Here is a 27,319-nt window from a genome sequence, read left to right on the forward strand (position 1 = left end):
TGAGGGCGGCAAAGATCAATCGTGGGTACTGGCGCGGGGTCGCCGACAAGAGAGGAACGGGAGAGGAGGCTGGTGGGGCCCCCCAGGGCGGCTGGGGCCGTCGGTCTGTCTGTGTACTCGGCGGGCGCCCCGAAGTCTGGGGCCGCTACGGCTCCAGCTCCGCCGGCTCCTGCCAAAGACTCCAGGCCGCACTTTCCCCTCCTCCCGGCGCCTTCTCTCCAGTGAGGAGCCGAGCGCGGGCGGCGCAGGGGGAGGGGTGGCGGCGGAGAGAACAGCCAGTTGTTTAAAATCCTTCTAGAGCAGTTTCTAATTCCCCCCTTGCGCCCGGGTTCGGAGGGGGAGGGGGGAAGGAGAGCGGGAGGAGGGAGGAGAGCGGAGAGGGAAGGAGGGAGGAAGGGAACCAGGGAGGGAGGGAAGGAGGGAGGAGACTGCCGCTTAGGCTGTAGCCGCCACCGCGCGCTTCGGAAGGCCGAAGGGAGGGGGAGGCCTGTCAGTCTTGCGCGTTGCCTGGGAGAAGAGGGTGGAGCTTTGGCGTGGGGCGGCCAATAGTGGGGGTGGCTGCGTGGGTCGCCATGGGGACGGGGCTGTTCCCGGGGAGGCTGTGATGGGTTGACAGGTGCGTGACAGTGGGAGCTGCTCTCGGCACAAGCATGTACGGCAAAGGCAAGAGTAACAGCAGCGCCGTCCCGTCCGACAGCCAGGCCCGGGAGAAGTAAGTGTCTCCGCTTCTCACCCACCTCCGCCTTCACACGCGCGCACACTCACGCACGCTCTCGCACACTCTCTGGGAGACACACAGACACTCTCCACCCGGGGAGAGCCGGGGGTGGGCTGGCAGGGGGAGGGGTGTGTGAGGTGGGGGCGTGTGGTGCGGGGAGCGGCTGTTTCTCAGGAGGTGCTGGCGGCCGTGGGGGGCTGTCGGGAGGGAAGCGAGTATGCTGGGGGGCGGCGGCGGTACTGGTGCTGAGGATGTAAACTTGTTTGGGTGATTGAGGGAAATAACCCGCGGGTTCACCTCCTCACAAAGTAACTTTAGAGCTGGGGTCTGGGGCTGCGGGGACCCGGAGAGCCGCCGGGGGTCGTGGGGAGAGGGCAGCTGCGTGGAGGAGGGCGCACGGTGGCAATGTGGTGTCTGGCGGAGCGGGCTGGGGTCGCAGCGGGCAGCTTCAGGAGCGGGCGCAGGGGCCCCGGCGCCGGGGCTCGGGGCCGGGAACGCCGGGAGAGGCGAAGGCGGCGGTGCCGGGCGCGCGGCGGGCGGAAGCTGGGCGCAGAGCGGCCGAGCGGGGCCCCGCGGGGCGCGGAGGCGCGCGCGGGGCACGGAGGGCGTGTGCGGGCGTGGACCGGGTGGGCGTAGGGGCTTTTCCCAGCGGGCGGATCCGGCGCTACGCCTGCTGTGTCCAATGTTTCGAGCAAAGTGGGGCTGGGGCTGGGCCGGGGGCGGGTGGGCGCAAGGGACACTGCTGAAGTTTGGGAGTAGAGAAGGACCGAGTTCCCGGGGAGAAAAAGTGTACTGGCAAGGAGAGGGATCTATTGGAGGAGGCTGGCATTTCTGCTTCTCACCGCAGACCCAACTCCGCAGTGGCGGCGACTAGAGAACTTTTTGTGGAGACTTGCTGTCTCCTGAACGTCGGGGGGCCGTGGTGGGCAGCTGGCGGGGCGGTCCCTGCGGGGCGGTGGTCGTGGGGCGAGCAGAAGGGGAGTTGTGAGAGCCGCGCCAACGCCGCGAAGAGGGCTTTCTGCAGCAGGCAGGAGGCAAATGTCCGAAAAGGGATTTGTAGGGAGCAGAGAAACGCTTGGTTGGGGTAATGGGGAGATACAGGTGTTAACTTCGGTGGGAACCAAAGAGGAGGCTGGGGAGAAACGAACCCCTCCCGGCCAGGGATGCCACCGTCACGGCACACTGCGAAGCAGGGTTGTTTGCTGCTATTCTTGTGTATTTGTAACGGTGATTTGGTTGTTACCAAAAATGAGAGCGAATAGTAACTGTGACCACTGAGGAAGAACCCCCCTCTTTTTTTTTTTTTTTTCTTTTTTCTTTTTTTTCTCGGTGCAGCAGATCAAGCTGATTTCCAGTAACCGCCTCAACTCTTGAGAGTCAGACTTATCATTGTCATTGAACACACTCTTATTTTTCGGAGGGGGTTCAGACAGGGAGAAAGTCTGAGAGCATCACTCTGAGGTACTTTGGGTACCTAGCGCACAAAAATAACTGCGTAAATAAAAACCGAATGTGCAGACAGAAGACCAAGTTTCCCTCTCTGCTTTGGGCAGTTAGTTTTCCCCTGAAAGTTTGTTGTGCCCTAGGGATGGGAACATTTCCTAATCTTCGTGTTGGCATCAACATACACAGTTCCCATAGGATTTAGAGGTGGCAGGCCTTGATGTAGCAAAACAAAACAAAGCAAAAAGCCCAAAAACCAAAAGAAGGAGAAAAAAAAAAGAAAAAAAAAAGGAGAGATGCTGTTCTTTTTCAGATTTATTTTCTGAGGAACTACATTCAGGATCTTGTTGCTCTGATAAGAAATATATAATAGCATTATTGCTTGATTTGAGATATGGCACTTAACTGAAATTGAAGTTTTGTAATATTAATTTGTGTGCATTAATCATTTGGTTATATGATAAAAATATCTTAAGGAAGATGTTTTAATGATTACCGAATATTTAGATTTCACATTATTGGGGGTGAAGAAATTGAAATGTAATGAAGCATAATCTTACTTATTTTGGGGTGACTGAATTTGAGAATTAAAGTAAATTTGAATTTTAGCTGGACTCCTGGGAGTAGGTAAACTTTTGACTGAATCTAATTTGTAACCTGATGACTTTGTAAATTTGCTGAGATTATAACAAGGAAGTTGGACCCCATGTGTCTGTGGTCCTTTTTAGCTCTAATTCTGTGATTGTCATGAAAACAAATAGCCAGTTTTGTTGTCATATCTTCCAAACTGAACACTAAGTAACATCCACTCTTATGAGCAAAGTGATGAGGGTTCTGCTAGATGGTGCTATTTGATTTAAATATATTTCTTCCATTCATTACAATTGGCAGAAGGAATTCTTGACTGGCTTGCCTTATAAACTAAATATAGGTGAAGAGGCCCCTTTTGGAGAATTAACAATGACTATTATGGGTTTAATTGGTTTTGAATTAATTTCTAGGTGAATGTTGTTTGAATCTAAGACAAACATTGAAGTAGGTTCTGTTTTTTAGAACATACTTTCATTTTGGTGGGAAGAGTTGATCTGATCACCCAGTTTTCCCAGTTATGTTTACTTGAGACTTTGATGGACTATTCTGTATCAGTGTACTAATTTCTGAAAATAAGAATCTTGAAGTTATCTTTAAAAAGGATGTCACAATTTTTTCTTATTAATTTTTAAGGCGGCAGATTTTAAAAGGTGGTCAAGTGATGAATTCTCCTTTAGTAAGCAAATTAGAGCTGTTGTGATCTTTAAATTACAGAAATAATTTGTTTTTCAGTAATAAGTAATATATACCTTAATAAAAACATTCTGAAAAATGAGTTGTCATGAATCATGGCATACACGTTCAATAAACCTTGGTTTTATAATCTATCAAGAAATATATTTTCTCACGAGTTCATAGTGACTAGCTGACAGGTACTTACCTATATTATTCCTTAGCTTTTTCTTGCACTAAAAAAAATCATTGTGGAACTGGGGATGTAGCTCAGTGGTAGAGTGCTTCCCTAGCATGCTTGATGCCCTGGGTTCAATCCTCAGCACAGAGAAAAAGGGGGAGGGGGGAGTATATAACATTTAAAATTTATTTGTAGGTTTTACACACAGTTTCTAAAATTTTACTTGTAGGTTTTACACACGGTTTCTAAAATTTTACTTTGCAGTTCTGAACATAAAAATGGCCAGGGCAGGTTAATTACTTATTTTGTTGTTTTAAAAAACAAACAGATCAAGTCTATTCAAAGGTTTGGATTAGATTTAATTAGAGAGGGAGTGATTGAAAACCCTGAAGGGAGGTGGTATGTTTGCATAGAAATTTTAATTCTGATCTTGTTAGGTCATTTCCTGCTTTAGCACACTTTCTTTACAACATTGATCATGATGGTAATTAAATAACTGGGTAATTGGCCGTTTAATGTCTTGCTTTCCCTAAAATGTAAGTTTCTTGAGAGTAGGGGACAATACTTCTAATTTCTTCTCTGCAGTATCTTTGACATCAGGAGTAGTACTTCTAATATTGGAAACACCAAATAAATTCTTGTAAATGAAAATGTTAGACTGAAAGGAATTTTTTCAATGACCTCCAAAATAATGACATAAGTTTGAGTTCCACATTCTCTAGTTTAGTCCTATTTCAAAAATACAAACAATAATGTTCTTTAGCTTAGTTGTATTTCAGAAATGCCCCCCAAAATAATACAACTAAGATAACAATTTATTTGTTATTCCTATGTGCTAGTCATTGTGTTCAGTGCTTTTGTGTTTACTTTCTCTAATTCTCCCAACAAAACTTCAAGATAGATGACTTTTTTTTCACCATTGAAGAAATAAGAAAACTGAAACCCTGAGTGGTAAAATAACTACCTACACTGGTAGATAGTCTACTAGAAAACAAGAAAGCTGGGTTGCTAACAGATTTCTCTAACTTCAGAACCTATGGTTGAAGCTGAAGAATACATTTTTCAGTGTAGCAGATTGCCTTCCTGATCTAGGGTAGGATGCTACAGATTTAGGGAATAGCATTACATAATCAGATATAACAGACTTTAAAGATTTGATCAGATATGCAGTCTTAATCATTGGTGCACCCAGATGCTATAACCCTCCATTTTGGCAGAACGAAGACATATGTGCAGTTGTAGGGAAGGCATAGAAATCTTAGGAGTGAAAGTTGGAAGCCTAAAATAATGAAGAATCTTTGTTCCTTTTTTTTTACAGGAATTTTGTTTGACCACTTAAGTTTTAAAATTAAACATAATGGTCGTGAACAAATTCCATATAAAAAATATTGCTGAGCTTTAAGCCATACCATCTTACCAAGGAAAAAGTACTGCCACCTGCAAATAAATGAGTAATGATATTAATTTTTTATTAAACTAATATGATCTTTAACATTTTGTAACAGCACGGAAAGATGAATGTGCTAGAAAGCAAAGTTGTTTATAAACAAGATAAACATAGACATTTATTATGTAAACTAGTCGCAAACTAAAACAGTCAAACTATGTATCTAATCTGGGGCTTTGAAAAGTAACTTTGACTTTTGAAGGTTGATTTTTGTTGGACATACCTGGAAACAGATACTATATGCTCATTTTTGAATAGTTATAATCAAAAGAACATTTAAATACCACTCCACATGAGAGAGTTTATAGGGATCAGTACCTGCCAACATCACCTTATTCTTCCCCCATCTTTCATCCTAAAAGCAACCCTATCAAAAAAAACGTACAAACATTCCTTTCTGAAGGAAATAATGCAAGTGAAGTAATACAAATCTCTTCAGAAACATGGTTGATGAGCAATGTATACAATTCAGGATTTCTAAAATAAATGAAGCAATATCTTCATTGGAATGAAATTTCCTACAATATGTTGACTCTCCCAACTCACATCTTTCCTCCAAAATACTGAACAATTTGTTTCTGAAATGTCAGCTGTGAGATTTTTTCCCCTCTTTTGACTAATGTCTTTTCTGTTACTTTAAGAGAAGAATCTCCCTTTGCACCCGCTTAGGATTTGAACCCACGGCTTTGTATATGCTAGGCAAGTGCTTACCACTGAGCTGTGTTCCCAGCCCCAATCTTGTTTTTTTTTTTTTTTTTTCTGAAGGAAAAAATCTAAAAGAGGAAAGAAACTGTGTAAGATATTCAGACTTTGTAGTATTGTGTATCCAGAGATTTATTGTCATCCTTAGAAATAGTATTCTAAGCTGGGTATGGTGGCGCATGCCCGTAATCCCAGCAATTTAGGGGGCTGAAGCAGGAGGATCGCAGATTGGAGGCCAGTAAGTTCTAAGCAACTTTAGCAAAACCCTATCTCCAAGAATAAAAAAAAAAGGTCTGGGGATCTAACTTAGTGGTAGTACACCCCTGGGTTCAATGCCTAGTACTCTCTTCTCTAAACCCTGCCCAATCCCAAAATAGTGTTAAAAGTATGCTCTACTTTCAGAACTGTGTGTGTAGGGGTTTATTCCCATACTCTGAAAGCCAGTTTGCCCATAAAACCAATTTAAGATGAAAAAAAATTTTTAGTTCTGTAGTAGTAGAACAAATGTGTCTTACATCATCAGTTACTACCAGAAAACAGAACTACTTTGTCTGAATTGAATTTATTCCATGGGGTAGGAGCTGGGATGCCCATGTTGTTGTTGATTAACATTTTATCTTTACAGTTTAAAGTTAGAAGTAAAATTTGGAGGAAAAAACCAATTTGAATTTAGATCTTCCTTCTTCTGTGGAAATCACCATTATATTAATGTTGGAATAGGATTAGGGCCAGAACACTGGATTTAAAAGACATTTAACTATGTTGGGAATATGTAATTTAAAAATTATAATTTTATTTTGGAATGCATGGGAGTATTCTCTACTATTATGTACATTATTACTTTGACATTGATGTGAGAATAACATTAAATGCTAGTGACATACTAGTGATATATCATTTACTAACATTTAAGCCTCCTCAATAAACATATGCAAAAATCTTTTTATCAAGAAGTTTGTTCAAAAAATATGGACTTAAAATAGCACTGGAGTAAAGAATAAGATATATTTGCTAATATCTGATCAGTTTGGTGTAAAAATTAAATAATAATATTATTCAGACTTCAGAATTTGCTTATCAGATTTTATATATATTTTAAATATATAACACCTGTTTATGTAAGACTTTGTTAACATGTATATAACTTAACTAGGACTGTGACAGTTCACTTAATTACACACACAAAAAAATCCATGTATTCTACAAAAGGTGACCTGAAGGGTGGCCCACCCAGATTAAAAATTCTGGATTAAGATTCTGCTTGTTTTCAGTAATGTTAGATAAATAGCAGAGTGTTCTTACCTTTCCCAAAGTGTTATATCTTATTCTTTTTTTTCAATGTGGAAACATTGAGAAACAAGTAGAAAATGGACTACACATGGAAGAATAGAGTTTTTCCACCTAACTTTTAAGTCTAGGTTGGTCAAATATATTTTGTCAGTAAATTAATAAAGATTTTTGAAAAGTGGAGTTACTGTTTTTATAATAATTGCAGAACAAAAATTTATCTGGACCAGCATGGGTAGTATCAATGTAGTAGTGTAATTAATATTTCTATTTTTTGCTCATCTTTTAAAAGATAAACTTAAGTTGGTATTAGTTCTTTAGTAACAACAAAACTCTCAGTTTTTACTTTAAGAATTTCAATTATTGCATTTCATGTAGGACCCTAAGTAGCTTTAAGATAATAATGAACCATCATAATATTTTAGATCACAATTCAGCTAGAGTGAACCAATGACCTGGCAAGTTCCTATTTTTGAACTTCTGTATTAATTTTGCTTCATGGGCATAATGTCAAAAAGTAGTTAACAGAAAATATTGCAGACTGAAGTGTAACATTTTGTTATTTCTTTTTCTGCTTTTAAAGATTTTTTTTTTCAGTAACAGTAGGTATTGAAGGGTATATTTTAATTACTAATAGAGTTGTAATTTTTAGTTTCCAATTCAAGACAGTAATTTAATACAATATTAAAATATTGATGAAATATTTTGAAATATTTGTGAAGACAAGACTAGAAGGTAAAAATTTATATGTGACTCCATTTAAGTAAAAAGAGTTGATGCCTAAAAACAGGCTTTCCTCTGACATTAGTATGGCTTTTTTTTTTTTTTTTTTTTTTTTTAGTGACCTGATATTTGCCTAATTTTCCTTATTTATCTACTCCAGATTTGTGAGGAGAGGGGAGCTACTTTATTGATAGAAGAAACTGAAATAAATTATTGTCTTAAAGTGATCTCATGAGGTAGGGTGTGATGTGTACACCTGTAGTCCAAGCTGAGGTGGGAGTATCACTTGAGCTGAGTGTGAAGTTGGAGACCTACCTTGGCAACTCCCCTCAAAACAATAAAACAACAGCACCAAAATACAAAACAACCCCCCCCCCCCAAAAAAAAAACCCAACCATGATCTTATAGAGACAGAATGAAAATGAATATTTTCTGTAAAATAACAAAAGCCTAAATACTCTATAATGAACTTGCTGAGTTTTGTCATAGAAAGTTATCGATTAATAGTAACAAAAATAGCAATGCTTTCATTCAAGTTTTTTGTTTACATTTGGCATTTGCTCTATCTCATTTCACCACTTTCAGAAATACTGTTTTAAAGTTACAGAAGAAACAGGCTTAAGAGTGTATTATACTTTTGTCTGCTAGTATCAAAACAGGAGATAGAAAATGGCTATATTGATCAGATTTAAAAATAAATCTCATAGAATGAGAATATCTGAAAGTGACAATTCCAGAACTGCTTCAGTGACTCAAGAACATCAGGGTTCAGGATCAGCTTCTCTGCCATCCTTGTGGTCTTCCTGTTGTGACTGTAACATGGCTGCTTCAGGTTTCCAGCATCACTTCTCACACAGACTAATACAAAAGTGTGAGGAACAGCCAAGTTTTTCCTTCTTCATGTCTCATCAGTCAGGGAGGAAAACCTATTCTTGTATTAAGAGATCTCTTCTTATGCCTTATTAGAAAGAAATGTAAAATTCTTTCTGCTAAACCAATTACTGACAAAGGTAATGGCATTACCATAATTGGCTTTAATCAGTCATTGTTTATCCCCTGGGCTAGAAACATTGCTCCCCTGTACCTGAACTACCTAAACAAAACTGGGAGTCTTTAGAAGGAAGATGTATCTTGGGGAGAGTAAAATGGGTCTCTGCTTTCATGGAACTTTTAAATTTGAAGGAGAAAAATAAGTAAGTAAATGTACTAGGTAACTTTGGATAGTCATATATGCTATAAAAGTAATAAGATATGGGGTTATAGAGAATTATTTGGAAGATACAGTAGATTGGGTAGTTATGGGAAAGTTCTTGGAGAAAAGACATTTAAGTAGAGACCTAACTAATATTGAAAGAAACAGCCACGGGAAGCCTTGAGGTTGGAGTCAATGCTACCTACCATTGAGAAAATTTCTTAAAATAAGCGTAACTGCTCAAGGATACATAAAATATGAGTGGAAGTTGGGATGAAGAAGCTATGCTTCCTTGGTTTTGTTTTTCACTGAGGAATTGGATGGTGGATCCAGTTTATCTAGTCCTCCTAGATGGTAGGATTGATTACCTTTTATCTCCTAAGCCCTGAGGACACAGTTGTTCCTAAGGAGGACAGTGGGGTTTTTATAATGACACTGATGACAGAAATAGTTAAGGTTTATTGAGCACTTAGTCTATTGGGTTATCAAAGGATGGTATAGCTGGCATGCATATTTCTCCTAAACCTCCCAGATTGGATTGGGTGCTTTTGTAGCAACCTCTGTTTTTCCTTTTTCATATCAGTCATAAATAGTGATAATTTATGTGATGACATTTTGTTTAATGTCTTTTACTCAGGTTGGAACTCCATAAGGATAAGGATCATGCTCTTTCAACATTGTATTCTCACTGCTTAGCACAGTACTTAGAATTGTTATTATATGTTTGTGGAATAAATGAATTAAGGATGTAATCAGTAGTATAATAAATGTCACAAAAATCTATTACTATTGTCATTTTCTCCCCTTTATATGTAGGTTTTGGTGCTAGGATTAATAAGTAATTTCTAAAGGAGATTTTTCTAAAATATAGGCATATAGTAGTTTCTGAATTTTAGAACTAGGAAAGATTGCCTATTAATATTACCATGAAATTATGTATTTTTCATATGCATTTTTGATATACTACTCTGTGTTCATAAACTTAATAATATAAATGGAATTGTGTTGCAGTTTTAAGGTTATTTTAATACAGTTTATTTTAATTTAAATCTTACAATCCTGTGAAGTAGGTGGTATCTTCATTAAGATTTGTAAATGAAAATTGAGTCACCCAGATAGGGTAATATAGATAATATGTGGCAGAGCTGAGCCATATTTAAATGTTTTTGGTTCCAAGGTCAGTGTTCTTTTTATTTTACTATAGCTGCCTCTTTTATGATGAAAGATTCATATGTATTTAAGAAGATTGAAATAAGAATTTGATTCAACAGAGAATCATAGATTAGATGTTAGTTAAAAGCTTGAAGTACTTTGATTAAATGAAAAATACATGTTATAGTGTGTTAAACACAGTCCTATACAATTATTTAATTTCAGAAGTGCCATTTTTTTATTGTAAACAAATGGGATACATGTTGTTTCTCTGTTTGTACATGGCATAAAGGCATACCATTTGTGTAATCATAAATTTACATAGGGTAATGTTGTTTAATTCTGTTATTTTTTCCCTTCCCCCCACCCCTCCCACCCCTCTTTTCCCTCTATACAGTCCTTCCTTCCTCCATTCTTGCCCCCTCCCTAACCCTAACTCTAACCCTAACACTAACCCCTCCCACCCCCCATTATGTGTTGTCATCCACTTATTAGCGATATCATTCGTCCTTTGGTTTTTTGAGATTGGCTTATCTCACTTAGCATGATATTCTCCAATTTCATCCATTTGCCTGCAAATGCCATAATTTTATCATTCTTTATGGCTGAGTAATATTCCATTGTATGTATATACTACAGTTTAGAAGTGCCATGTTTGAATAAATTCTGATTTTTATTTGAAATCCTTATGCTTTTGTATGTACGTGAGTTTATATTTGATTTAGGATACTTTTAAGTTTTTGATTTGTGAAGTCTCAGGCTACATTTTTTTTTTTTAAACCATTGAACTTTGCTTCGTTTCTTTGTCAGTTAGCTTCAATGTGGAGAGTTGGGGTTGGGAAAGGGAAGGGAAGGTTATTTTTCCCTTTCATGCTTCTCTCTAATAAGGTAGGAAAAATCTTTCCATGTGAATTATTGATCACATGTTCTTTTCTTTAGTTGTGAGAAAATATGTAACATAAAATTTAGCATTTTAACTATTTTTAGGTGTATAGTTTACTGGAATTAAGTATATTCACATTGTTGTGCAGCTATATCCACTCTCCTGTTCTAGAAATTTTTTATCTTCCTAAACTGAAGCTGTACACTCGCTAAACAAAAACTTCCCACTCCTTGTTCTCCTTAGCTCTGGGCAACCACCATTCTATATTCTGTTTTTATGAATTCGACTATCAAGGTACTTCATACAAATTTTTTCTTTTTGGGCCTGGCAGCTTTTCTTGCTTAATCCCTATAGCAACTTCATTAAAGTAGATGTAATCCTGATTTTACATATGGGGAAACAGCCTCAGAGAGGTTATCTTGTCCCAGGCCTCACAGTAAGTTTTATAGCCTGTTTTCAAACTCAAATTTCTCATTCTGTGGCCTATTTTAGCCAAACTAGCCTAAGAAAATAGAACTTCTAAATTGTTGGATTTTACCAAATTAGCATTTAAAACATTTTAAAAACTTAATTTTTTTATAATAGTGTACATTTATATATATTTTATAATATGGGAATCATATCCATCCTGCTTTCTACTATCTCTCTATTCCTGTATTTATTTAAAAAATGTGAACTGTCAATGTTGGCCTCTGTTGAGCCCTCCTGAGTCAGATTTGAGTAACCCAGCAATCTTGGCCCACCAGACACTCACTCTCCAGAGGGGGATCACTATCAGCAATTACCACTCTGGGTAAAAACCAGTGTAATGTGTATGCAGAAGATGCTGTGAGAGTTTGGGAAAGGGCATTAAATCTAGGACTTGTGTGTTGGGAAGTATTTCCAAGGGGATCTTTATTAAAAGATATACATTAGAAAATTGAGGTAGAGGATAACAGAGAGAGAGCCCGTGAGTGCACAAAGAGGGAGGGTCATGGGAAAGAGAGAGAAAGTACAGAAACATGACAGTATGAAAAGAGTATAGCATATAGTCATCCCTTGGTATAATTGGTTCCATGACCCCCCATAGATACCAAAATCTGCAGATGCTCAAGTTCTTTATGCAATATGGCATAGTATTTGCATATAACCTATGTACATCTTTCCATGTACTGAAAATCATCGTTAGATTACTTATAATACTAATACAATGTAAACACTATGCAAATAGTTGTTATGCTTTTTTGTTCAGGAAATAATGACAAGAAATGAAGTCTGTACTTGTTTGGTACAGATGGAATTTTTTTTTTTTCCCCTGAATGTTGAGCTGTGGTTTGTTGAACTTGCAGATGCAGAACCATAGATACAGAGGACCAATTTGGTAAACTGCAATAAAGTTGGTATGATTGGATGTGTCGTAGAGGATATGTTGGCAAGTTAAACAGGAACTATTTCAATACAACCTTGAATGATAACTTGACCTTGGAGATAAAGAATTTTAAGCAGCAAAGCTACATCATCTGAGGTTCATTTTAGAATATTAATTCTGGAAGTTATATGGACGGTGGGGCACAAGGGGAAATAGATCTATTAGGAAACATTTGTAATAAGAAAGCTACTAGAACAATACAAATGTGTCAGCTGTCACCATTCTTATGCATCAGTGCAGTAGATATTTCAGGCTGTGGAACAGATAGGACCTGGAACCTAAATGAAAAAAAAAATTAGGATTTTAAAGATCGTTATAATTGTTTCAGCCACAGATTTGAAGGAATATAGGAGGAAGAATAGGAAGATATAAGAAGGCAGTTCATGAGTTCAGTGTGAGGTGTTGTGGTAGAACAGTTTGAGAAGAAATTAGTTATGTAGGTCTTTTTGGTTGAGAGGAGAAATCTAGGCTGGAGCTAATGGAATTCAGAAAGGCTGGGGACAGGGAAGTAACATATATAAATGTAAGTGTTTGAGTTTTAAACATGTGCCATGTTTCTCATATATATGTTTTATTTCATTTTGTTATGAGGAAACTAAGACTTTAGTAGAATAAGTAATTTAGACAAGTCACAAGTGTCAGAACTGGACATTAAACTCAGGTTTAGTTTATTCTTTCTTTTAAAAGAATAACCTTTTGAAATATGACATTCATACAGAAATGTGTATATGTCCTAGGTGAATAACTTGATAAATTTTCACCAACTGAATACAGTAGCGTAACCAAGCAACTGCATCAAGAGAAAGACTATCACCAGCACTGCAGAAGCTTCACATGTGCTCCCTGCCCTGCCTGATTTCTAACAGCATAGATTAGTTTTGCCCAATTTTACCTCTTATATATCTGCTTCTCCCTTTTCCTTTGCCTTGTATATAACTTGAAACCATGAGATGAAATGAAGCCATTTTCTCTGAAGTGTACAGGAAGAAAGTGTGAAGAAATCAAAGGTGGAAACTTGGGGCATATTTAAGGGAAAGGTGGAATGAAAGTTTGAGATTGAGACCAAAAAGGAACACCAGAGAAAGATAAAGAGACTCATTAAAAGCTGGCATCACAGAAATCAAAAAATGGGAGTTCTGAGAATGGAGGTGTGAGTTACTATGTCAGACCCAGTAGAATCAATGAAGAGGTTAAACAAGGGTTGATGTTTCAATTGAGAGGCCATTTTTGACCTTAGGGAGAACAGTTTCAATGGAGTGAACCCAAGTTAGCATGCAGTGTTTTGAGGTGTGGAGATAAAGTGAAGAAGAGGAGAAGTCAACTATGGATAGTCTTCCCTTGAGAAAGGATGCACAGAGAGAAGATAACTGCAAGGAAATAAAGAGTTTTATTTTGGGGGGGGGGTGAGATTTTGCATGTGATGGGTGTTCTTTGGGGAACACTATTTGGTTTTATCATTTTAGTAAAGAGGTTTTTGTCATTTTACTAAAGTGATTGTTTCAACTGCTTGGGACCACCTTAAAAAAATTTTTTTGAAGGATGACCATAATGGGATGCTTTAGAGAACATGGAAAGGAGAGAAGTAAGCAAGTGTTTTAGCTTTAGTAGTTGGTTATTGAAAGTGACTGAGTATATGAATTTTAAAAATGATTTTTAAGATAGATTACATTGCTAGCTTTTGTCAGTTATTTTTTTAAAAGTGTTTTGAATCTTAGGATATTAGGACAAGGGATCATTTCCAAGAGATGACTGAGAAATGACTGTAGTACACTTAAGAAAGTGAAATTAATAACTGCTTGATGTGGTTACCAATCCGTAGGCTTATTAGTCTTTAAAGCAAAAATTGGTGGAATTTTTTTTTTCTCCACTGGTTACCAAACTTTAATTCATCCCTATAGAATGATATCTCTAAGTTTCCTCTCTTCTTTTGAATTGATAGAAGAGACACATGAGAATACTTGAGTAAAACCTCTACTGGCAGAGCACAAATTGACTTTGATTAGCTTACCAGTACTTTCTAAAATATTATGTTATTTAAGTAATAAATATTCAAAGTAGAAAACTTCAAAAATGTAGAGAAGCAGAAGGAAGAAAATAACCTTATAACCTCCCAGATTTTTTTTCTATATCCATCCATGCATGGAAAAATTTTACATTATTTTATAAGAAAAACATCAAAGCTACTTGACCAAAAAGCACCCTTTAAATACACAGATTAAGGGGCAACAGAAGTAACATTTGTGAACTTTTATGGTTTTCTGTTCCCATTAAATACCTTCCTCAAAAACAAAAGTTAAAAAAGTCCTTTAAATTCTATCATTATTAACTCACTCTCTAAATTCTCATTCAAGGCCCTGCTCTTTTCCAGCTCTGTACAAGGCAGTGGGAATATAACAGAGAGGGACAAACCCTGCCAAGAGAAGTAAACAGGGTGTTTGGCATAGGAACAGTTTGTGCTTGGGAGAAGTCCAGAAGTGAGAGAGTAGGATCCTTTTAGAAACAGAAAGTTCACTAGTGTTGTAGTGTGTATGTTTCAGGGAGGGATGTTTTTGAAAAGGTGGTAAAGGCTACAGAGATGAGCCACAGTTAATTCTTGAAAGCCAGGCAAAACCTTTGTGTTCCTCCTGAGGTCAGTGGTGTCCATTGAGTTTTTTAAGTAGGGAAAGAACTTGATCGGATTTTACTTCTATCATCCTGAGTATAAGCAACAAGTGATCTGAAATGTTAAAAAAAATGCCATTTTTACCCGGGTGTAATGAAACACAGATGAATTGGTAAATTTCTTTTGCCATTTTATTAACAAATTTCTTTTGCCATTTTATTAACAGTATAAACTTATGCTTAGAGGAAAGCAAATACACATATAGCAATGATATAAATTTTGATATTAACTTTAGTTTTATCTAATATTTTATGATAAAATTTGTAGTATCGCTATATCAACAGGAAAGTTTATAACATGTATTTTGAATTATTTGTAAAATATGAATTCCTTATTAAGAGCTATTTCATTATTTAAAAGTATATTTAAATTTAAAAATTTAAGGTATAAATTAGAAAAATTTATATATGATATATCATTAGTACATATAAATTATATAAATACTTAACTTATGACCATTTATTAAAGCTTTGAAAAGCAGCTTATAGTATTTGGTTGTCATTTATTTTTTGTTATATAGTTAGACACAATAAGTCAAATTTTGTCAATATCTATTTAATATAATTTGCAATGTCCAAGATGAGAATGAATTAACTAAAGTTTGCAACCTTTGCTGTTCTAATCAAAATTCTTAAATACTTTCCTTCCATCATTAGGTTAGCATGCTGATATTCACTTAAATCAACAATAAGGAGGATATGCAGGTCAACTTAATGTGTATCTTGAATAAAGTGGCATTTATTTGAAAATCCTTCCAAAAAGGACAATGATCTTGATACCAGTTTTCAATAATCAGTTACTGACAGGAGAGGTGGTGATGGCACAGGCTTAAGAGTATAGCATACTATCTTAAAATGTTTTCCTTACAGATACGTTTTGAATATAGGCAAATCTTCCTACGTAATAAATTCATGAGGCTTTAAAAGACCATTTCCCTTTGCTGGTTGATTATCTATTTGGAGTGTAGTGAGATTTGTTTGTATTATGGATGTACTTCTCATTATTTGTTTTGCTTGTCCTCTTGGCAAGGCTATGAGCTTTGCAAGGTATAAGAATTGTGTATGTGTTATAGGAATCTCCTGTCATTTAGAACAGACCTGAGAGAGGGAGATATTTGTGTCAAACTGCAAACTAAACCCAGGAGAAAAATATCTTAGTTTAGGCTTGCCAGCCCTTTAAGGCATTAAAGATTGCTTAGTAATACTTTGTAATGTTGTCTCTTTTACTTACTTTATTTTCTTAGACACTGTTAGTATGGAAATTAACATTTGTAATTATTTACATATTAATCAATGGCTTTTTAATTTGTGTATTTAAGAAATTATAAAAGTCAAAGAAACAGGTACAAGTTGATGTCAGCTTTTCCATATCATCTACAAATTCACATAAGTACCTTTATCCCGTAAAACAATGGGGTCTTGACTCTTGATTTTAATCGGAAAAATGTCATCCTTATGCTCATTTACTTTCAATGAATAGGTATTTATGATACAACTTGCACATTTCTGACGTTTGATTTTTGTTTTTCAGATAATTGTAAGGCTGCTGATGCTTTCTTTAAAAAAATTTTGGACTTCTTTTCCTTTGATAGTTTCATGTCTTTTAAATGCATGGACATGTAACTAGTTTAAATAAGTGTTATTAGTATTCAGGGCCCCTATTCAGGTAAAGATAGCCACTATGAGGCTTATGGAGAGCTTTCAGTTTCATAAATTATATTGCTACAGGCACTGTATTGAGAAGGAAGTACTGTCTAACTGTGGCATTTGGTCAGATCAAGGTGAGTTATATAGAAGGGAAAAAGGAATCAATAAAATGAGGATTAATAATTTCTTAGATGTAACAGATATAACCTATCAGTGAAATTGGAGGGTTAAAAGAAAAATTCTTGTGTCTGTTGGATTTCAAATATATAATCTGTGTAATTATAATAAATTCACATTATGTGAGATGTATAGCTTATTAGTAAAAATACTTCAGTTTCAGGACTGATTTTTCTACCTGTGTTGGCTGTCCTAGTGGTCTCTGATTTCCTTTTTCAATTGTTGATGTGTCTGATAATTCTTACAACCATGATTTACTATGACTAAGATACTTTTTTTTTGGTTGAAAGTCATGGGAGCCCTCTCTATTCCCTTTATGTTTGTTTATTATTATGGCTTTCCATTTATTTTTGTACTGTGGAATCCTGATATTGTTTGGGCCTTCCTTCTTTGTTCATGTTGTTCATTTATTTTTTTCTGTGATGACTGATAGTTTTTCATCTTGCTGATTAACACGAAAATGAGCTGATAAGATATTTATCTATTATTGGAGATTCTGGGAACATTTATTTTGCCTAAGGATGAATGCTGCCACACTTAACAAGTTTATTAAAACATGTTATAAATTCAGATCTTTTGAAATTATCCAAGTTGAAGGGTCTTATAACTTTGAATTACTTTCAAATACCTCTTTGCTTCCAATGGTGGTAGGATTGCTTTTTCGACATTTTAAAGGCAGAAATTGAATGTTTTTTAAATGTACTGTTTTTGAATTGTCTAAAATGCTAAGAGTTCATTTACCCAGGAGTGCACAAGCCTCCTATAATAGCTAAGCAAAGGGATGTAGTTTTTTTATTCCTTTTCTTTCAAATGTTGTCTAGAAGGGGCATAAGATACTCTATTTTAGTGATAGGTCTATCTCCACAAATCTAATTTTTACCTGTAGCCAGGGGTTTCTTCTCTATCAATCACCAAAAACAGGTTACAAAATATAAAAGCAGCGTTTATATCACTTGTTTTATTTTTATTTACTTGCATATGTAATTTATTATAACTATAAATAGGGAAGTTTTTATAAAAAGCAACAAAACAGGGAAACAAGCACATTGTCATTTCTTCTGGTAGATTATGATTTAGAGCCTAGTTAAAAAAAATTAATATTTTGAGATTCTATTAATCTTGGAGTCTTTATAGAAACTGATCACATTAAAGCAAAACCATTTTATTTAAAACATTAAAGATATTATATACTTACTTAAGATATATTTATATACTTAAGATATATTTACTTAAGATATATTATACTTAAGATATTATATTTACTTAAGATATATTATACTTAAGATATATTTATATACTTAAGATATATTACTCAAGATGCTATGAGTAAATCATAGAGTTCATTGATATTACTATTTATTACATATATTGGGTTCCAGGTTATAAATTATTATTTTCTCTTTTCCATCAAAATTACCAATTTTTAATATGTTTATGATGAGGTATTTATACATACTATGAATCATGAATTACCACTTTATTTTGAACAAGGGAAAATGTAGTTTTCATATTTAGAAACTGAGAAAAAAGCACTTACAAAAACTGAATCAGATGGTTTAACATCATGTGCCATTATTTTTTGCATGTTTTAGTTTTCTGAAATAAGTTTATTTATGATTTTAATTATTGGTTTAAGCTTTTTAATATAGCACTTTAAAATTATTATTAAGACAATTCACATATATGAATAAGCAATAACCTTGATTTGATATAAGACATCAAATCAAAGAACATTTTATGAAGCCAAGTTTAAGGCCTTGAGATCCAATGCTTCAGTGCCCTGCAGTGTTGAAACAGCAAGTTTTTGTTCACCTGACATGATAATTGAAAATGAGGACAGAACTTTTCATGTCTCCATTTAAGTTAATATTATAACAGAAATTTCAGTTAGGGTTTTATCTTATTACATTCCCAAGTTATATATAACCAGAAAAAGAGAAAAGCAAACTTTTGGATATTATCCCTCCCAAGGATCTTTAAATAAATGGCTCATTGTCCTAAAGGGGTAAGAAAATGGGTATCTTTTAACTTGGATGATAATCTCTTCTATAGATGTGTTGAAACTTGGGAATAGAAGATAAATATTAATTGAACTTTATTTGGGTAAAGTAACTGATAGAATTTCTGTTTAACCATTCCTTACTAGAATGGTTACTGGAACACTTGAAGTGGATGAACCTTTTTTACCTGCAGCTTAGTAAGTCATCCAGGAAGTCTTTCCTCTTACCTTGGCATAAGTAAAATAACTTTTCCATAGGATATTGCCAGAGATTGCTTTGGTTAACAATTGCATGACTATTTTGTGATTTCTTCTTGAAGGCTATACTTGTACTCTAGGATTTGTCATTTTACTTTAAATTCTGTGGGTATCTAAAAAGATAAAGGATATACGTATGATTTCTTAGTAAACTACTAAAATATTTGAATGATCCAAAACACATATGATGCTAAACTGAAGACTTAGTTTATCATTGTGCTTTCCCAATGAAGTAAATTTTATAATTTATTTTATGGACAAGGGATATGATATTAGAAACCTAAGGTCATATATTTCAGTATTTATAGACTCTATTCTTAAACCCAGTTTGCCATTGAACATTTGTTTAATGAGTATAGAGTTTCAGTTTTGCAAGATGAAAAAGTGGGAGATCTGTTTTACAACAATGTGGAATACACTTGAGCTGAGGAGATAGCTCAGTCGGTAGGAGTGCTTGTCTTGCAAGCACAAGGCCCTGGGTTCGATCACCAGCACCGCAAAAAAAAAAAAAAAATACAAAAAAACAATGTGAATACGTGTACACTTAAAATGATAACTTTCATGTTGTGTGCCCAGTTAAAAAACTCTATTAGAAGTGATTTTTAAAAAGTATGTTTAGGTTGTAGATGGACACAATTACCTTCTTTTATTTGTTTATTTTTATGTGGTGCTGAGGATTGAACCTAGTGCCTCACACATGCTAGGCAAGTGCTCTACTGTTGAGCCTCAACCCCACCCCAGAAGTGGTTTTCTTTTTGTTTACTTATTTAATAAAAATTGAATAAAGACTATATAGGCAGTAAAATGTTCATCATTCGACTCATCTCTAATCCAGTATAAAACCATTTAAATTTCATCACTTAAGAGGAACTTGAGTTTCTACTTAGTGTTGGGCTAAGATATAAGAAGTCTAATTTTATTTCCTTGCTATCAGGAGATTATTTTCTTTTAAAAAATCTAGTTGATGTTGGAATAGTAAAAGATATAAATCAGAATGTGGTACCAGAGTATAAATGTATTTTAGTTTGTCATTCTGAATGCAAAGTCCATCTTTTTTAATTGAGATAATAATCCTGCAGATTTTTAGAGTTGTGGATGTTTTCAACAATGTAAAATTTCTAAATTTTTAAAGATGCAGTTATTCTGCACTTGTTTTTCAGTAATGAGAAATTTTTCTTTTTTTTTTTGGTATGGGGTTTGAACCCAGAGGTAAGTAACATATCCATTTCCTGATTTACCTGCCACTTTTTATGGTGAGACATTTGAATTTATTCTCCTGGTTATTTTGAAATATGTAGTCTTCATTGATCATTAAAAATAACTTCATTTTCACTTGACACCAATTTAGTTTTGTAGTTTTTGCACTATCTAGGACCTCAGTTGTAGGGATTTAATACATGTGTGAATTTCATTTGATGTCACACATACCAATTTGTAAATTGGCTTGGATGTTTGAAAAAGTTAATTCATGTTTGCAGCCTTTATATTTCAAATGGTTTGGACATCAGTCAGGCAATCAAAAATTTTTTTATTACAAAAGCAATAAAAAATGTAATTTCTACTTGACATTCTTATTGGGAGATTCCTCCCCAAGCTTTTGATTCACACTATTAACATCAGGTATTACCTCCATTGTAGTAAAGGAAAAGTTGAGACTCAAGGTATTAAATGACTTGCACAGGGTTACTAGGCTGTTATGTCATCATCAAGAATAGTACTGGAATCTTCAGACTCCTAGACCAATGTTCTTTATACCCATGTTTTCAAACTTTGTTCTAGAAGGAACTATAAGAGGTAGCATAGTATGAAAAGAGGACCATAAAGATCATCTTAGAGTAGCTCCATCATTAATGTTTTTATATAATTGGCATAAGAAATGTTTCTTTTTCTTTCCTTTTTTCAAAAATAATACTGCTCCTTTTAGTAAAACTTTGAAAATTTATTGTACTGTATAATTGTTACTGTATTTGCTTTGGAATGGAAGCTCTAAGTCAAGTTAGTCTATGGTAACTTTACAAAGGAACAAGAAAAAAAAAAAAGTCTGTTCCTGAAATACTTGGTGTATTGACATCTATCTTGTCAACTCCCTCTCCATTACATTTAGAATAAAACTCAAACTCCTTAATGGGGCCTACCGAGCCCTGAATGATCTGATTTTGCCTAATTCTCCAGACACATCTCTTGCTGTTTTCCCTCTTAATTTATGATCCTCCAAGCTTTCTTTCAGTTTTTAAATATGCTAATACTTTTAACACCTCATGACTTGGAGCACACTTTTCCTTTGCTAGTGTTTCTCTTCCCAACTCTTTCCATGGCTCACTCCTTTATTAGGTCTCAGAGGCCTTCCCTGATCATCCCTTCTAAAGTAGGCTGTCCCTTATTCTCCATCTAGCACCTTATTTGTTTACATGTATCTTATAACACAAAATGAAATTATTTGGTGACCAGTATACTCTAAACTTCATGAGTACAGGGACCATATTTATTTCATTTATCTTAAATCCTTAATCATTTTGCACTTTGTTGGTCCTGGATAAATATTTATTGAATGAGTAAATTGAATGAATTGTGAGTTATCAAGCAGTCTTAATTTATATTTGCTGTCTTCTGAGAAACATCTCAAATTTATATAGATGAAGATTTCCATAAAAATTATTTTAATGTCTTAGTGCATAATTGTTGGAATAGTGATAGCTATGATTTAAAGAATGATTGCCATATTCTTTCTATGTGATTTTTTTTTAATACTTAGAACTATTTTGTGAAGATAATAGTTGTCCACATTTTATAGAAAATGCAGTAGACTTAAAAAGAGCTGTTGACATTTGCTCAAAGACACTTCTCTGGCTAAGTGGTGGAATTGGGACTTGAACTTAGGCCTGTCTGTAACTAAAGTAAGCACTATTTTTATTCTACTTTGCTGCTTCCTAAATTAATGCTTAAGTTGTCTGGAAAATTTGCTTCCCATGAACACTTTCCTTCCCCAATGATGCTGGATAAATGAGGTGTTACTGTAATAAGGTGCTAATTGAGTGGCGCGGAGAGTAAGTGCAAAAGAAATTAAAGAAGGAAAAGTATGTGTTGAAGTCATCAGGGAGACTTCTTGGAATAGTGGTGGGACTTTAGTTCCTTCAGTTAATGCTAGAGAAATGTTCTAGATACCGGACAATGTAGGACATATGAGATACAAACAAGTATAGAAGAGAATAGAAGTTATTTGGAGAAAGATTATTCGTTTAGGAGTGTGCGTATCCTAAAAGGAGGAGGACTAACTAGTGTGCTTTGAATAAGAAGATTTATATTGGATAAAAGGGGGATATTAATTGAAAAAAAGTAGATAAGGGTGATTGAGGGGTGGTGTTTAAACTTTGCAACATTTCACTTTTTTGGCGATTGCCACGAGCAGTGACATTGTGGTATAAAATAATATTTTAGGAAAATCAAATTCCATTGGCAGTATTTAGATTTTATATTATAACAGTGCATTGGTAGTACAGTATGAATGAGATTTTTTTTTTTGTGGGGGGAGGCACTCTACCACTGAAGCATATCACCAGCCATTTTTGTGTTTTATTTTGATACAAGGTCTTGTTAAGTGGCAGAGGCTGTATTTGAACTTGCTATCCTCTTACCTCAGCCTCCTGAGCCACTGGGATTATAAGTGTGAGTCATTTCACAGAGCCAAGGGGGAGTTTTCTGGCCCTGGGCTTGATTTCTATCTCTTCCATTTGCTGGATTGTGAGCTTAAATGTGAAATGGAATTTGAATAGTAGTACCTTTCGCCCAATTCCAGAGATTCAGATTCAGTGTATCTTAGGTATGAGTTAGGATGCTCCCTCTTCCCAAGTCATATTTAGTTAATACTCCTATATAATCTCAGAGAATTTTGTATTTGTTCAGTGTTTTCTTTTTATGACGTCAGGTCATAAACTAATGAAACTTCATTAATGAATTAATGAAACTCCTTAGATAATGGCATACTATCAGTTTTGGTAGTTAGGCTTCTTTCTTATTTTATTTCAAATAGTTCTCATTTATCCCTGGTTCCCGTTCTCATTTTCTGCCTCCAAAGATAGTCACATTAATGTTTTTGGTTATGTTTATGTTTATGTTATATTTAACAAATATATGGCAGTTTATTTATTTATGGTTTATATAAATGAAATAGTGCTAAACTTTTTCTTTTTTCACTTAACACTTTAAAATTGCTTTTATGATAGAAAGCTTTCAGCATATACAAATATGGAGAGAATAGTATAAAGAAACTCTCATGCATCCATCACTGAGCATCAACAATTATCAAATCATAGTCAGTTTCGCTTTATAAGTAGTTCCTCCTCTTGGCATCTCCTCCCCACAACTTCAACTCTACAAATAACGATTTTGTGATGCTTGAGATTGAATCCAGGGCTTCATGTATGCTAGGCAAGCATTCTACCACTGAACCACATTTTCAGCCCTACAAACAGTTATTTTGAAACAAATCTAAGATATTTTTTTCCAAAATATGTTAGTCTCAATAATTTAAAAAAAAGGGAAAAAGTAAACTGTTTGGATCTATATCTATTTCATAACTTATAACTACTTTAGGTATTTCATGTATGCACCTCATCTGGTCCTCTGGTGATGGTCACCTAGGTTGCTTGAACTTACTGATACCATAAACAGCTCTGTGATTTTCATTTTTTTAAAAATATTTTTTAGTTATAGATTGACATATACCTTAATTTTATTTATTTATTTATTTTTGTGTGTGTGGTGCTGAGGATCGAACCCAGTGCCTCGCATGTGCTAGGTAAGCCCTCCCCCACTGGGGTACAACTCCAGTCTAATTTTCATTTTCATTCATGTCCTCTTAAGTGCTTTTGGGAGAGCTCTAGTTTTCCAGAGTAGGATCTCTGCATAAAAGAAATACACATACTTTTTTTCACTAAATGCTGACTACTTAATTTCTAGTATGTCTGAACAGGTTGAATATCCCTTGTCTGAAGTGCTTTGAACTGAAAATGTTTCAGATGAAAGCCTTTTTTAGATTTTGGAATATTTGCACATACTCAGTTTTGGGGATGACCCAAGTCCAAAACTGAAATTGTTTTCAAATTGTTTCAGTTTTGGACTGAAATGAAATTATTTGTGTTTCATATGTGCTTTAAATATATAGCCTGGAGGTAATTTTGCACAATATTTTTAGTGCATCTGTTTAGATAGTTACTGTCACATGAGGTCAGGTGTGAAGTTTTCTACTTGTGGTTTCATGTTGGCACCCCCAAAATTTCAGATTTTGAAGCATTTCAGATTTTTGGATTAGAGATAGTCAATCTGTACTACTTTACATGCTCACTAGCAGTGTATGAGAGTACTCTTCCTCTCCATTTCCACTGATACTTGGTATTATTTCACATTATATTTTTGCCAGCCTGCTATTTATGAAGTGATATATCATTACTTAAATTTTCATTTCTCTGATTGTGAAGTTAGTTATTTCTTCACATACTTGTTTTCTGTTTACAGCCTCCTTTGCTGTTTTAATTCTAAAACAATTTCTCCATATTCATTATTCACTCATTCAATCTCTGTTTAAATGTCACATCCTGAGAGACTCCCTGAAAGAGTACTCCATCACTTTCTTTGCTCTGCCTTATCTTTATTCATAGTATTTAACATAACAAAACATATTAATTATATATGTATTTATTTCTTCTGTTCAAATTATTGAATCAGGGATATTGTTCACACCCATATCCCTAGCACTTAAAAAAGTAGGTGCTCAATAAATATTGGCAGAATAAATAAATTGAATTGTCAATTCATTTGTTTTGCCTATTTTCCTGAGTTAGTAGGAGTTTCTTAAATATTTAGACATTAATCCTAACATTTTAGATGTGGTAATATTACTCGTTAATTTTATCTGTGGTATCCTTCTTTGATAAGGAATTCTTTCTTTTTTTTTCTTTCTTTTTTGCAGTGCTGGGGACTAAACCAGGTCCTTGTGCATGCTAGGCAATTATGCTACCACTGAGCTATACCTCCAGCCCAGGCATTCTTAATTTTCAAATACTTAAGGAATCACATCATAATATGTAAATCAACACATTGTGATCTGAAGAAAATGTTTTCTAATTTGATATCACAGGTCCCTCTACATTTATTCTACTTGCTTTACAATTTTATATTTTGTATGTGGGTCTATAATCCCCCAGGAATTTACCTTTGTATAGGTTATGAGGTATTTGATTGTATTTTATAGTATATGATTGTATTCTTCCTCCTACAGAATGCAAGCCTTTTGTACTTCTGCTGATTTGTAGCACACCTTATGAGTTCTTTCTCATATTTCATTTATCAGTTGTCTATTTCTGTCTTGTATCACAATGTTTCTATTACAGTGACTTTGCACTGTGTCCTAAAGTCTAAGGAAAGTCCTTCTTTCAAAAATTGACTTAACAATATTCATAATAGCAGCAAACACAAGTAACTAACCTTGAAAAGAATGTAAAAGAACAGGGCAAGATATCATTACCTCTGTTCTCAGCTGCTTGGGAGACTAAGGCAGGAGAATTATTTGAGCTTAGCAGTTTGAGGCCAGCCCTAGTAGGAAGACCCTATCTTAAAACAAATAAACCAATAAGAATGCACAAGACAGCTGGGTGTGGTGGCACACCCAGTGATTCAGGAGGCTGAGGCAGGAGATTAAAAGTTTGAGGTCAGCCTCAGCAATTTCCTAAGACCCTTAGCAACTTAGCAAGAACCTGTCTCAAAATAAAAAATAAAAGATGGATGGGGGATATAGCTCATAGTTCTGTGGTAAAGCACCCTGTGTTCAATCCCTAGTACCATAACAAAACAAAAACAAAAACAAAAACAAAAACAGTGCACATGACCAAGAATTATGAAACCATTAAAGAGCATTAAAGAAGGCATAACCAATAGGAGAGAAATACCATGGAATGACTTGATGTTATAAAGATGTCAGTTCTCCTCAAATTAATTTATGAATTTGATACTATAATAAAAGTTTCATTAAGATTTTTTTGCATACTTCAATGTATTTATTCTAAAATTTATTTGGAATTTATTGTAAGTATATGTCAATTTGTGAAATGTATACTTTCATAGTATTTTTTATACCATTTAATGACTAGTTTTAGCATTCTTATAGATGGACAGTTAATTGGAGGCTGTAGAGAAGAAGGAAAGCTTCAGTTAAGCATTTTCATTAAAAGTTATTGAAATTGTGATGGGCAGCAAGTAGTACTCTGAGCAAAGAAGCATAGAAATGGTAGAAGGTAGAAGAGTGAGGGGTTGTTGGATAAATACGTACTGTTTCCTCAACTTTAGGAATATAACTGGTAAGAACAGAGGACTATAATATCCCTCAATATAGTGCTATTATTATGCCATGGTAATGACATATGCCATGTCTAGTTAAACAGTCAACATTTATATGGAATACTTACTGTCTGGGGTATAGTATCTATAGTAAATATCTCTGAGATGTAGCCAATAATTGACACTCAGAAATAATGATGACCACGAATAATTAGGAAGACCTTTAAATATATTATTTGTTAGTTTAAAGTGTCAGGGAAGTGGGTACCAGAGAGTTTCAATAAAAATAGTTACAGGGCTGGGGATATAGATTAGTTGGTTGAGTGCTTGCTTAGCATGTACAAGGCCCTGGGTTCAATCCCTAGCACCACCAGAAAAAAAAAAAAAAGTTACAGTATATCTTTACTTGGGTTATTGTTCATCCATTTAGAAAATAAGTGTATCTAAAACTACTTAATTTTCAGAGTCAAACTTCTGTTCTCTCTGTATCTTGTATACCTTCAATTGTGCATACTCATAAACTAAAAATAAAGTGAAATTACTCTTTATGTTTTTATCAGGACAAGTAGAAGAAGGGAGATGAGACAGTTAACTTCCATATTCTGCTACCAACAATAATAAGTGTCTGAATTGCTAGAGTTCTCTTGAAGTGTGGTGCTGGGGATTGAACCCAGGGCCTTGTGCTTGCAAGTCAAGCACTTTACCAACTGAGCTATGTCCCCAGCCCATTTATGAATATTTTTAGGTTCAATGAGTCTCAGACCTGATCTAGAAGGATTAAATCGATGATTTATTATGAAGCTTAAGGATTGGATTACCCATGTTCAGATGCTGTGATTAACCATCCCA

The 27,319-nt window shown here is 35.3% G+C and overlaps 1 protein-coding gene across 5 annotated transcripts in view; it reads left to right on the top strand.

Annotated features, from left to right (window-relative positions):
• Positions 1-545: 545 nt before the first annotated feature.
• Positions 546-27,319, top strand: part of SSBP2 (single stranded DNA binding protein 2) — a 360,390-nt gene continuing 333,616 nt past the window's right edge. For 2 of the 5 annotated variants that reach the window (XM_079145557.1, XM_079145560.1), the window contains exon 1: positions 555-712. In XM_079145557.1, coding sequence (XP_079001683.1) covers positions 651-712 — 62 coding nt within the window. In that variant the 5' untranslated portion in view covers positions 555-650. Of the gene's footprint in view, positions 713-27,319 lie in introns of all 5 variants that reach the window. The other 3 variants (XM_079145559.1, XM_079145558.1, XM_079145556.1) reach the window with 3 other exon arrangements.

Source organism: Sciurus vulgaris (assembly GCF_902686455.1).
Source record: "Sciurus vulgaris genome assembly, chromosome: 6".
Classification (NCBI taxonomy): domain Eukaryota; kingdom Metazoa; phylum Chordata; class Mammalia; order Rodentia; family Sciuridae; genus Sciurus; species Sciurus vulgaris.